At 39.3% G+C, this 13,795-nt stretch overlaps 1 protein-coding gene across 1 annotated transcript in view; it reads right to left on the reverse strand.

Moving 5' to 3' along the window:
• The window catches only part of fgf14 (fibroblast growth factor 14), a 115,153-nt gene extending 101,986 nt beyond the window's left edge, over positions 1–13,167 (reverse strand). Inside the window, exon 1 of the mRNA XM_080902531.1 lies at positions 12,296–13,167. Within this exon, the coding sequence (XP_080758657.1) occupies positions 12,296–12,503 (208 nt within the window). The 5' untranslated portion in view covers positions 12,504–13,167. The remainder of the gene's footprint in view (positions 1–12,295) is intronic.
• Between the last annotated feature and the right edge of the window lie 628 nt (positions 13,168–13,795).

Consider the following 13,795-nt stretch of genomic DNA (forward strand, 5'->3'; position numbering starts at 1 on the left):
ATTTAGGGAAAACCTTTCTGTCCCATCCCACTGAGGAAAATTTAGTCAGGATAACTCTGGAATGCCTGTATTCCTATTTGTGCACACAGAGTGATATCAACACAGACTCAAATCTTTGCAATTAATGACTCTTGGTCACTGTTCATGTTCCGTATGCTATTGTATCATTCATTCATTCATTCATCCATCAAAGACGTAATTTCCGAGTTTAGATTTAAGTGTATTTTTTAAGGGTTGAGTTTTTCATCATTTAAATTAATCAAAGCCAATTTATCCAATTTTACAGTGAAACGTTAGAGACAATTAGTCTAAACTGATCTGCTCTTTTTCTCGTGTGTTTTAATCAATAACCCTGTCTTTACAGCAGAGCTTTTTCCCCTCTGGTGACCATTTAGGACCTCTTATTTAGACAATCGTATCTTTGTAGATGGCTCCAAAATGTTGTGTTGACATATAAGACTGAAATTATAGCTCTCTGGGGTTCCTTTCGGGAAACATTACATACTCTCATTAAATACATCTCCACTGTAATCATGTCAGCTTTCACTCTAAAGACCAAATGTCAGTGGGTGAGTGAGTTATTTAAGAGTTCAGTTGGTGTGAGTGTCAATGAATACAGAGAAGCTCTTGTAATAGTGTTTAAAGACATGGAAATAACTCTTCATGGCACATGGACATGGTGCATTGGTTGTAAAAGGATTGAATCAGTGCAGATTATTCAGATGTTTTCACCTGTTGACTGCCCCGACTACATTATGCTGCCACAGGTATTGATGCAAATGCTGAGCTCGAAGACAAAAGCCCTCCACACACCTGTTAAAACTGTTCTTCTCCTCCTCCACTCCACATCGATTGTACCCAGAGTATTTCCAACACTTCACAATACATTTTTATAATGACGGCAAATTTCAAAAGTCATTTTGCATCCGTGTCAGCTCTGCTGTAAAACCGTTCAAACTTCTGATCCCACAAATCAATAATTTCATTGTCTAACTCTCAACTGCTCTCCATCTCTCTTTCTCACTATCAGAGTGCAGTGCATCATCACAGACAAAAAGCTCAGCAGCCTCGCGAAAGACAGATATCAGCCTATCACATGCCCAATAATCTGGGATCATGCAAGCAGCGAGTGTTGAGATGTGTCATGTACTTGAGAAAGGGACAGACCTTGCTTTCATTATTGTTAGAGCGGGGTTGTGGTCTCTCCAAACGAGTTCAGCTGTGAAATCTGTTATTATGAACGACCTCACTGGAAGATGGAGTAAAAAGCCAGCGTAGGGAGGGGTGAGATGCAGTATCATTTAGAAATAGGAGTAACAATGCCCCTATTGCTTCACTCTCATTTTTCTCCATTTCAAATCTGTGGTTTCACAAAGCTAAAGCAAATGATTGACACAGACGCCCCATATCCTGGCGGAAATGTAAGCAGGGAGCAGGTTTCCAAGTTTGTCTGACATACACTAGGGACATAACATAAATCTTAGTTCACATCCATGGCATCCTATTATACCAATGATTACAGCATGTATTTCAATGTTCTGGTATTCTTGAGAAAGCTATTTCAGGACTGCACGCGTCCTCTACAAAACCATTAAACACTGAGGCGAGAGAAACTGAAAAGTCCTTGAAATGAATCTTTCACACGGTAATCTTAAGATATGTAAACTTGAAGCTGTGTCTTTAAATTTCAAACAGGATCATTGTCAAATGTGATGGATGCTGAAAAGCATTTACAGTTTAAGGTTACCTCCAAAAGGTGCAGTGACAGGGCCAAGAAGCAGCCAGAAGCCCTTTATGTGTGTGCAGAGAGGTTTTCTTGCTCTACAAACATGCAGACGGGTCTTTCGTGTAGGATATTAAATTATACCACTCCATTAAAAAACAGAACCATTTTTCTTTTTTGTTTTTACACTGAATACATTAAACCCCTCATGGCGAATTTTCCAGTCAGCTCTTAGGCATCGTGATTAGACATGGCAGGCATCAGTAAAGACAGTATCTTTTCTCAGGCTGCCAAAACAAAGCATACAAGAGCAAAGGTGCAAAATTCAGTGAACTAATCTAGCTTACCTCCGAAGCCACAGGCATATCTTTGACTAATTACATTAGTTTTTGGGTTAACCAGTTAAAAGCAGATGGGGAAGTCTAAGTACTACCTAGATTCATGCTTTAGTACCAGAAAAATGACATTTCTATATATTAGTATGGCTAATCAAGTAAAGACTTTGACATTTTTCCCATAAATATGCAGCTTTTAGTGTATTAGGAGGATATCTGTAACTGCCAAGTGAACACTCAAGGTTTCTTACAGTATTCAGGTTTTATCAAGCTCACTAGAGCAGACATTCATAAATCAGCAGGAGACAGGGTTTTCAATCAACGTGAAGCTTACATTAGCTTAATTAGCTCAAAAAATGTTACTCAAAGCAGACTTCCTGTAATTTTTAAATCGACTTCAGTTAAAAAGGCTCTTGTGTTAGGAAACTCAAAATCAGATGCTACCATCCTGATGCAAAAGAAAATTCTTTTACTCCAATTTTTCCTTTTGTGAGGTATTTTTTTTAACTCATGTTTTGAAATTGTGGGTTGATGTCATGCAATAGTGGGGGCTCGGTCACTCTGAGGAACTCATGGGTACCGCTTTGTCTTATTCTGGCTTCAGCAGTATCTAAGGCCTCAGGCACACTGGTCTAAAGACCTGTTAGTAAGAACCAGCAGTTGCAAAGAAAAAATATGTATTTCCCATCAAGTTAGCAAGTGGTTGCTGGAAGTTGGAGAATGTTGTTGGTGGAGATCACTGTCTGCCTCATCACTGTAACCTAAACATCTCAAAAGGGGCATTGCTTCACACTTTTCACTCACTCTCACTACCCCTCAGAGAGTAGTTTGCTAGTATTTGTAGACAGGTCAGAATCTGTCGATTTCATTGCAGCAACTGTCAGAAACCTCCAGCAACCACTTGCAACTGGTTGTGGAATTTACACATATATTCCATAGCAACCAGCAGTCGCCATGTGTCACAGACCAGTTCATAGGCCTGATTGAATTGGTCTTTAGCAACTGATTTCATAGCAACTGGCAGAGACCTGAACCAGCCACTCGCAACTGATCAGGGAACATGCATTTGTTGTTCATTAACAATGGTTTCCAGGTGGTCACTAACTGGTCTCTAGACCTGTTCAGTTTCCCCAGTGAAAACATTTTGTTTTCAGTCATTTTTCATTAATCAAAGTTTTCACCCAGTTTAGTATATCAATAAATTTACAGATGCAGCTTGCCAAGCAACAACAATAAGACGGCAATACCAAGATGCTCGGTTTGAGGTTTTAAAATAATAGATGAAGTCATGCAACCTTTGCAGGCAATATCATCTAACAAAGTGAGCACAGTGTCTTTTTTTGTTTGGAAAGTGCCATTTGTAATCCATATATGGTACTGTCATGACTCATCATAAAGTAATTATACTCTAATTTCATTTAATGGGTCTCTTGTGATTGATACTATCCGGTTGTTCAGTCTGACGTCACTAGCCGTGTCTGGACCTAAACTCCACTGCAGGTCCATATATCAAACGATCACTATGGCATTACTGAGAGTTGAAAAACTGTCTAAAGTCTTTCATCTTTAATAAAATGATCAGCGTTCTGCTCTACCAGGTGTAACAATTGAGTTTAACATCCAGGCATCCAAGAAAACGGAATTTATGACATTTAACGGAGTTAGAAGTTAGCAGGGAGTTAGCTCGCTAGCTTCTATCTAAATACAATATAGCATGTCCTGACTGCGGGGTTTTGGAAACAAATTAAAACGTACAGCTCTGCTATCACTTCCAGCATAAATGAAGACAGGAAACTAAACAGCAGTGAGGTTTGTAGGGTTACTGAAGTTGGGCTAGCTGGTATATAATGATGTGCTACGTGACCGCTAGCGACACAGCTATGTTAGCATAATATAAACAAGCTAACTTTTTTTCCACTCGATAAAAGTTAACGTGAGTGTTCTCGGTGGTCAGGAACAAATATAATCGCATGGCAGGATGCTGTAAAAGGACCAAACTTCAGCCAGGAGAACAACTGAGATAATCCATCCACAATACGAGGTTAGTCATTCATATACTGCTGCATGGGCTGGGCTGTAGTTACATCCTAAGGTTTTAAAAACCGAGCTTAAATAAATGATTAGCGGTAATAAAAGCCGAGGGAGATCAACAGTGATCACTGACTGTTTTAGGAGCTTTTTGAGATTAAATAGAAGAAAATACATAACATTAAACATGTTAACAACACAAAAGCCATATTAAACGCAGACTACTTTAGGCCCGGAAGTAGGATTCGTCACGTCATCACTTAACAATCGGATTGCCGGCCTATGTTATTACTGATAACCTAAACAGAAATTTCAATGACTTCAAGGGACTCAAAAATGAACTGATTGAAAATAAAGAAGTTCATAAAACTGACAACTGAGGAACAATTTCTTACACTCTCTAAAGTTATTTCTTCAAATCTGACAAGTCCACGTCAGTACACATGCACAACTGACAATTTCACCACTCTGTATCATAAATACCTCAAAAGAGTGACAGTGTAGTTTCTGTCAGAAAGTGTGGGAAAAGGAATTGGGAAATGATTGTGAGCATTTGTTTCCAGTCGTCTTTTCTTGTTGTCATTGTGTTGGTTATGCTTATTTATATTGCATGTTGACAGCCTAATAAAAAAAATGCAGAACACTTCATCACAAAGCTGTCTAATTTTGCTTAACTGACATCATCCATGGTAATCAAACTGTAATTCACATTTAGCCACATATTCCTCACAGCAACATTTCACACCACAGGTAGCTAACTGTATCTATGACTCAGATTACAAAGCAATCAACTAATCGTCACTTCTCGCTCGCATTTTACCTGCAACCCATCCTGAGGATATTTATTTGGCATTTAAATATTCATTGTGCTTTATACAGTTGACTCTCTTGACTCTTGGGATGTTTATTTGAAAATAAAAGAAGCACTAGACCGTTTACAAAAGACAGATATAACCTTTTAAAGCAGATTTATTCAAAAAGGGCAATATTACCTCTAATGGCTTAAAATGCAAGGTACAGAAAGCAAAGCCTAATACTATTAGCTAGACACAAAACCATCTCATGCTTTGCCTATATTAAAAAAAAGGAGTAATAATTTCATTGTGATATTATCTAATCTAAAAATGAGTGTGAGATATTTAACAGACATTAGCTGATTAGCTGACAGACAATGGATCATTTTTGTCAACTTAAATTTAAAGATCAGGCAGGTAAGGTCAAACACAAGATCTAAAATGCTACTGCTATCCTCACTTTGCTCATATATTTGTATCTCTGGGTTGATCTCCACTAATTCCTCGAGGAAATATCCATCTTTCTAGCTGGTAGTTTGCTAGCTAGTTAGCTAGTTGCTAACGACTAGATTTCTTTGTTTGCTGTTTAGTGGTGAGGAGGTATTTTTTGTAATATAATGCTAGGAAAATGCTGCATTTTTATAGCATGCCCCTTAGAAGATTTTTTTTTTTTAAATTTACAATACAACAAAAGGAAACCTGTGATATTGGAAAAATAAGCAGGACGGCATCAGCAAATACTCATTTATTTTCCCAACATAAATTACATTTAATTAACTTCTTTTTATACCATATTATTCTTGGCTTTTCCATGTTGTCCTTGCAGTGGCACACCCTATACACTGCCACTTTGCAATAACACAACTTACAGTGGATGGTGGACTATAGGAGGAAAGTGACAAATCGCCAGGGTTGCACCGCATTTGAATTCAATGAACTCTGTAGAATGACCCATTCTCTTTACAAATATTTGTAAAGCCAGTCTGGATGGCTAGGTTCTTGCTTTTATACACCTGTAACAATGAAACTGAAAACACATGATTTGAAAGATTAAGAATTGTGCCTCAGTCGTTTTTTTCCATAGTGTATCTATGAGTGTATTCCTATAAGCAATACTTTCACAGGATATTTGATATTTGATCCATCCTTAAAAACAGTATATGCTTTAAGTTGAGCGCTGAATAAAGTGGTTTAGCAGATCCCTCCCTGAGCTTGGTTCTGTTGGAGGTTTCTTCCTCTCAAAAGGAGTTTTTCCTTACCACTGTTGCCAAATGCTTGCTTATAGGGGGTTGTCTGATTGTTGAGGTTTTCTCTAAAAAAATAAAGTGCTTTGAGTCAACTGTTGTTGTGAATCGGAGCTATATAAATAGAATAGAATAGAATTTAATACAAATTCACACTAATACACTATTAATTAGATGTAAATGGTAAACATGATATATTTTATTTCATTCATTTTATTTTTTTTCCTTACAGACATTAACATGAAGCTAACACTTCTCTTCTTGTTGTGCTTCTGTCTTTGTCTGTATAGAAACACCATATTTAGATTTATATATTTGCCCACTCATGAGATTTCTCTGTAAACTTGATTGCACGCAGAGGGAGGTAGAATAGTAGCCAGGAACTTGATTCTTATCACCTCTTCAGGTCACATTCTTGAAAACCAAGAGAGACGGAGCCCAAATTAATTCACAGGGGAAACTGATCGTGCCATTGCCCAAGCAGATGAAAGTGAAAAAAATCTGTCGTGTTGATCTTTGACATATTAACTGCAGCAACACCTAATTTCACGTCTCTTTCTAAATGACAACAAAGCATGACAATAATCACAGAGTTCTGTCATGAGAAGAAAAACAGTCCTTGACCAAGAATCTCCAAGAATCCAAATGGTTTTATCAAATAAAAACAAAACACGTTTATCCCTTCTGTGCATATTCACTTCCATTCTAAGGACATGTATGCTCTTGAGATATTTTTAGAAACAAAGGTTTCATCAATGTGACTCACAGTTTAAAAGATTTAGTAAATGCTGTCAGTTTAAAAGTGTGAAGGTTACTCGAAAAGCGATACATATTTAACTGTAAATTCTGTTTTTTTACATCTTTGCTGTGATCTTTCAGGGTGTGTGTGTGTAACTACTGCAGTTTAGCCATTTACAAACTTACTGAAATGTTTCTGTCTGAAACCTAGCAACGTAGTTGGAGGAAGTTATTTTTAGCCAGCCCTGCTGTTACTCTAATTGTAGGAGTCTGTCTTTGAATCTTGCCCGTCCCCTTTAATTACACTGCATTTTCCTAGTTACCACAAATTAAACTAGCGCAAGTACGTAAGACAAATGGAACAAGTATCTTTTAACTGTACAAATAATTATCGACCCTCTTTTTAAATTCTCAAAAAAATGTGATTTTTGGGGGGAAACAGTACATTTTTTTCGATAAATTGCTCTGAGATAAGAACTGCATGCAAAAGAGACACCAACACCAGAAACTGACACCAAACGAACAGCAGGACAGTAACAACAACAGTGTATAGTTGCATTTGTATGGGTTTCACAGACAGACTCATAAACTTACTGTAACATGACAGACAATACATTCACAGGAAATCCACTTTATCATTCAAGATGCTGATACAGAGGTAGCGCTTGATCTTAAAAGGTATTAAAGGCCTACTCACAATGCTGTCAGGTAGAATTTATTGGCACATAAATGTAAAGTAAACTTGCAAAGTCCTGCTTTACATATTGCTAGTGGCTCCATGGTGTAGTGGTTTACACATTTTCCTAACAGGCAGAAGATCCCTGCTTCCATACTCAAGGAGAAACAATCCTTTTGGAGTTTTGTCAGGAAGGGCATCTGGTGTAAAATCTGTAAAAATCAAACGTGCGTAGCCACGTTTTGTGAATAAAGAAGCTTTTTTTATTTTCAAATAAATTGCTCCTAGCATCCAAAGAATTGCCTTTTGTTTAATTACAGTGACACTTATTTGGTTTTTATTATTTTAGGTAATGTGAGACGCAGTAAATTGAAATTCACAGTGGTTTATAAGCCTCTACATTAAAATATCTCACATTCCCCCAGTTCATGAACGTTTCTCAGTTTGAAGCACCTCTACAAGGTTGTAGTCTTCTAATAGTCAGCGTGGTTGGCTCATAAATATAATCTTAGATCATAGAAAAGAACCAGGAGAAATTATTTTGTTATAGTAATTCAATTTTAAATTAAATGAGTCTTAGGTCCAGCTTTCTGACTATGTCACAGATAACAGAGAAAAGTTTCACTTCACATGCTATGAGCCAACATCACCTGGAGGCCTGGGTGTCATGTGACCTCACCTGTAGTGTCACTCTGCTGTCAGTGAGCCACTGTGCCACTTTGAAGAAGCCACCCACTGACTTCACACACCCAGAGCAATTCTGCTCTTTCAACAACCCGCCTATTTACCGTCTACATTTCAATCATTTCAGCCCAAGATATGTCAAAGAGCGCCACTCGCATATCTGCCTTTATTGATTGTCGCAGTTCATATGACATAACTTTTCCCTCTACACTACAAATACCCTCATTAAACGGTTTATTGTGTGCATCATTCAGTGACACTCAAACTTTTATAATGACATCTGTGTGGGCATTTATAGAGCCGTCACTGCCACTTAAGCCTCAGGGTTAAACGTCCTATATCTACGTCCTTTCCACTAAGCTGCTTCATCACTTTTAATTTACTTAATGAAGTACACTCACTCAAAGACATGTACCCGTACTGTTACACAAGAGTGAACATTGAGAGTAGATCCACAGTAGCAGTTGTACCAGACCACCAACCCTAAGGACAAGCCACCACATGAAACAACAATCTTGCTGGAAAACAGAGGCACAACTGGAAGAACGTTAACAGGTCACTGAGTATAAAATCTTGGTGACTTTACCCGAAGGCAGTTTTGCAAAAAGGCTAAAAGTGGACACGTAGCTTTACATGATGGCAAACTGCCATATCCAACAAGGAAGTGACTCATCCTGTTGTGTTATGGAGCTTTAACCCAACCCTTCACTTGCATCAGAATGCAGAACCGCACTATGTTTTATCATAACCTGATCTGGACCACTGTGAAGAGAGGAGATGCTTTAGAGAACCAGGCACTGGATTCCTCTCATCTTCTTTCAACACTAAAAGATGACTGGTCTACTTCAAGAAATACTCCATATGTATCCATGCACATCAGTACAGCTGACCAATGAATACAAAGCCACTGACCTATAGGCTTAGAGGCAATTTAATTTGATGATGTGAAGGAAAATGAGGATGCACACAGAACTCAAAGATTTTTTAAAAGGGAAGACCCTATGTGAATGGGCTCACAACCAGTTAGTACATAATTACAAGGCCCTAAAGACAAGTTCTCCACACATGTAACTTTATGCTATCACACACCCAGTGACAGAAAATAAATGTTGCCTTTAATAGGGAACTATTAACCCACGCTAGAATAAAATCAAGTGCCATCCATACTCTGCTTTAAACCTCTCCAGATGAATTGGTCCTGTACAGTCACTAAGCCTGTGTGTGTGTGTGTGTGTGTGTGTGTGTGTGTGTGTGTGTGTGTGTGTGTGTGTGTGTGTGTGTGTGTGTGTAAAGAGAAACTGAATACAATCCGTGAATTATAAGACTGGTGTTTATACGGTAACAAAACTGCAGCTATAGTGATACAGTCTGTTTGGTTTGGTCTTTCTTGGTTCTCTCAATTCTGCTGTGTTACTAAAAGTACAACCAAAGAGCTGTAGCACTAAGTCTAGGCCTTTGCAGCTCAGGCCTGGCGAACAGTTTAGGTAACACTTTGCTGACACAGGGCCACGCAGAGGACTCGCTGTCCCACTATCACAATGGCACTTAAACAACTTGTGTGAGAATTTCTAAAACACCTTTTGGAGTTGAAACAAGTCAGTTGTGTGATTTGCCTGGCAGTGCGGATACTTCATTTCCCAGTAAACTACTGGTCCTATCACTTGCTGTAGCACATGTCCTGACCATTTTGTGGTCAGGGCAAAGTCTTAGCTTTGATTGACTGGATGAATTGCGTTAAACACAACTTACTGTCTCGCAGTGGCTTTTCTACTGACCAAAGTCAGTTATCACTCCAGAGCCCACTGTAACGCAATATTATGCTTTTAATATGATCAGCAAGGAATAGGAGCATAAAAAATGTATAGCCTTTATGCTAGTAATTTTTTGCTAGTAAGAGTTATATACATACAATTCTACTGAGACATTGTTGTACATATTTGCTGTTTATTGGTTGTTCTTTTTTTAAAGTCTTACCTCTTTGTTACAGCTTATTTTTTCTAATTTAATCAAAAGTAGATAGTAGCAAAACTCAAATGCAGAGGTTGTATAACAGCACTTAGAGGACAAAAAATAAATGTCTACTCCATTAACTACGAAAAAACACATTTTTTTAAAAGTCTTTCGAAATTACAGCTTATTTCCTTAAACTAAAAGAGAAGATGGGAACCAGGGGCAGAACTGAACCAGTGTTTACAAATGAGTGAGGTGCAGAATTTGTTCTTTTGATTTGTCATATTTAAAATGTAGCACCAACTACTAGTAGAAAATGCTGCACCTCTGAAGAGATAAGTTAGAGTCTAATCAGCACCAGAAATTTTTAACTGACTATAAAGGGCTTTATATTGTACAGCTTCCCTCTAATGCAAGAACAACTGTTTATACTGAAATATGGAAGATGAGTATTGCTTAGAGAAATATTTTCAAAGTAAAAGCCACTTAGAGTGTCACACTCTGCCTTGTTTTTTTTTTTTTGGGGGGGGGGGGGGGGAATACCCAGGTTATGCCTATGGCCGTTGATGACATAATCTTCCTGCTTGCCAGGAAAAATGTGAGTAAGAACAATTATAATGCAGTATAGCATAAAATAAATGGATGGCGTACATACATTAACAAATATTTATATTTCAGAACAACATAAATACAGCAAGAATTTATCCTACTTTCCTGCTTGGAGTTTGTAGCATGAGAAAATAGTTCCAAAGATGTTTATTATTATTATATTTTTTGACATATTTTGGCAAATCTTGTAATGCCTCCAAATTAGCTGTTGTAGCTGGGCCTATGAGAAAAATGCGTATTGACAAACTGAAGGCACAAACTGAGGCTAACTGTGTTTTCACCCTATCTTGAGCTATACCAACACAAACCTTGGCTAGGTTTGTGGAGACATAATGCTGTAAAATATAACTTCTTCTTCTTGGTAATTGATAGTAGACAGTGTCTTGTTATCACTCCTGCAGTGTCTGCAAAGCGCGATTGTCCCACTAAAGTATGGTGATGATCTACTATACTGCAGTTGCAGTGTCGAAAAACTGTGCTGCTACTCAGCCCATCTACCCGCTTCATGAGGTAACAAGTAGCCCGCACTACATGCTGTCTAACTGGGGCTTTACAACAGCCTGTTGAAATAAGCATTCCTGGTACACTGGCCCTCTGCGTTGTTATATTTGTTTTGGCAGGATATATAAAAATATATATGATGTTACTGTGATCCTAAATTCAGGGCTTATGTACTGATTTTTTTTTTTTTTTTTTGTACCAGAAAAAAGTGCACAATCTAAATCGAAACGATGTCGACTGCTCAAGTGCAGGATTTGCTTCGGTGCAGCGGATCCCAGTCCCTTTCTACATGCCCTACTGGCATCTCAGCTGCCTGGCTTCGTCAACATAAGAGCAACTCAGGTGCTCGTGTAAAAATCACGCTTTCGCAGGGCCCGCATGATGAGTATTGGTCTGCATCAGTAGAGTGACAGACATGAAAGAATAGTCTGTCTCCTCCGGCTGTTTCGCTGAAAACACAGCGAGTATAGCTCATTTAATAGAGAAGTGGTGATGCAGAGGAGTGGGGGGGCACTGCTGCAGTCAACCCGAGGATGAATAATCTGGTTAGGGGGGAATCACGTTGTCCAGAAAAAAAAAAGAAAGAAAAAGAAATAATAAATAAATAACTGTGCGTGGATGTGATCCTCTGAAATACCATCGAGCCCCTGTGTGTGTCTGAGAGTGAGAGAGAGAGAGGTGGGGGGGAGCAAGCGTTATTTAAAAAGTTAGAAGATCATGGTGCCGTGGTGATGCAGCGGGGGGGCTTTGTGTGTCTGTGCTGTGCCCCCCTCCTAAAAAAAAAAGACCTGAGCTCGCCGATGTAGTAGCAGCACAGAATAAGTTGTCCCCCCTCCTCCCCTCCTTCAGGAGCCTCTGCATGATCCACTCGCTGCATAAATGTGATTGCAGATCTATCATCGTTACGACCAAATTAACAGAATTACGCAGACACTCAACTCTCTGCACACAAGCACGCATAAAGCCGGTTCGCTGAGAAACGGAGGAGTAGGCATAAATGGTGATGAGCTTACCACTTGGATTCTTGTTTTTCTTAAGACTCTTGCCACAAAGACACTGCAGCATATGCGTTCCTTTGCTGAAAATGTTCCAAAGAAACCACATTGATTTGGGCGAAGAGCAATCCCGTGTCTTAAACACCCAGATATAGATGAGATCCTTGCGGTTGCATAATAACACAATTGGATCAGTTCTCCCGAGCAAGGCTACCAATTGTATCATAAAAAAATAGGTATATCCAAGTCCTGTGCGCTTTCATTCACGTGACAAAATATTCACTGTCTGTCACACTTCGTGCTAATGGTGTGTTTTCTTCTTCTGGCGTGTAAAGAATGCCTCCTCAACTAGTCGACAATAGAAAATATACTCTGGAAATTGCATGTGTCGCACCGGGAGGAGACGGGTCGCCAGTAAACAAACACACAACTAACGTGCAAACAGTAAACCACGGTGGATTTCCGAGGAGAAAATCATTGCCTATTAGTTCATCACTCTGAGGAGAGGAGGGTGGATCTGCACAGCATCAAAAGCCAAGGGAGGATGCATCCTATGGACAGACTGCTGCAATGATAGCCCCAACAAGACACCACATTGCCGGATCAAGTCCAGTTCGTTTCCCCTGCAAACCTGCTTGCCTGGCGAGGTCAGACAGCACCAACCCCAGTTTTCATTTCTTTGAGCCCCCACGCTGCAACGTTTCTATTAAAGCCAGGGTTCTTGGTGTGTGTGTGTGTGTCCGTGATTCCTGGAGTGTGCGTTTGCTCCCTTTTCGGGGTGTTCTCCTCAAGCCGTTTCAGCACAACGCCACTGGCATCTCCAAAAGTACGATGCGCCTGTATAAGAACATTTGCATCATTTTTCTTTGGCGTCGGACCCTCTTGTTAGAAATAGACGAGTAGGAGGGGTTAAAGTGAAAGATTGGCTTTCCATTACGTAAACACGTGGTTTGTGCGCCGTCATATCGGTGATGCTTGGAAAAAATTTTGTTCCGGCAGAGACTGTTGTCCCAGGCTGTTGCAGGATATTCTATTTATTTATTACATGAGTGCATGTGTGTGTGTGTCGCAGGTGAAAAAGTCTGGTGAAAAGCATTTCTGTCCGTTACCTCTGTGCGGTTTCTTCCAAACAGATCATTTCTTTGCCTTCACTTCTGCAAGCTGCTGCAGCTCTGTGCACCTATATGGGGTGTTAAATGAGAAATTGTGCTTAATAGCTCTAAAGTCGCAGGTGTTCAGTACTCATTTGGATAGGTCGGTAGACACTCGTGTGCACCTGTTTCATGTCATCTAAGCATTTGAAGCTCAGTGAAGCAACAGATCCCCGATTAAGACACTGAACTGAGGAGGAGGGGAAAGACGCACAACAGAAGTCGAGCCACGATTGCAAAAGATACCAAAAGAAGTGACAGAAATGTCAAGGCAAAATTGTATATGAGGAGATTTTATTTATTTATTTTTAATCACATTTACTTGCTCTGTTTTGTTGCTTCATCCCTGAGGACTGAGGCCCAGTTA

This window comes from Rhamphochromis sp. 'chilingali', assembly GCF_963969265.1.
Source record: "Rhamphochromis sp. 'chilingali' genome assembly, chromosome: 14".
Lineage (NCBI taxonomy): Eukaryota > Metazoa > Chordata > Actinopteri > Cichliformes > Cichlidae > Rhamphochromis > Rhamphochromis sp. 'chilingali'.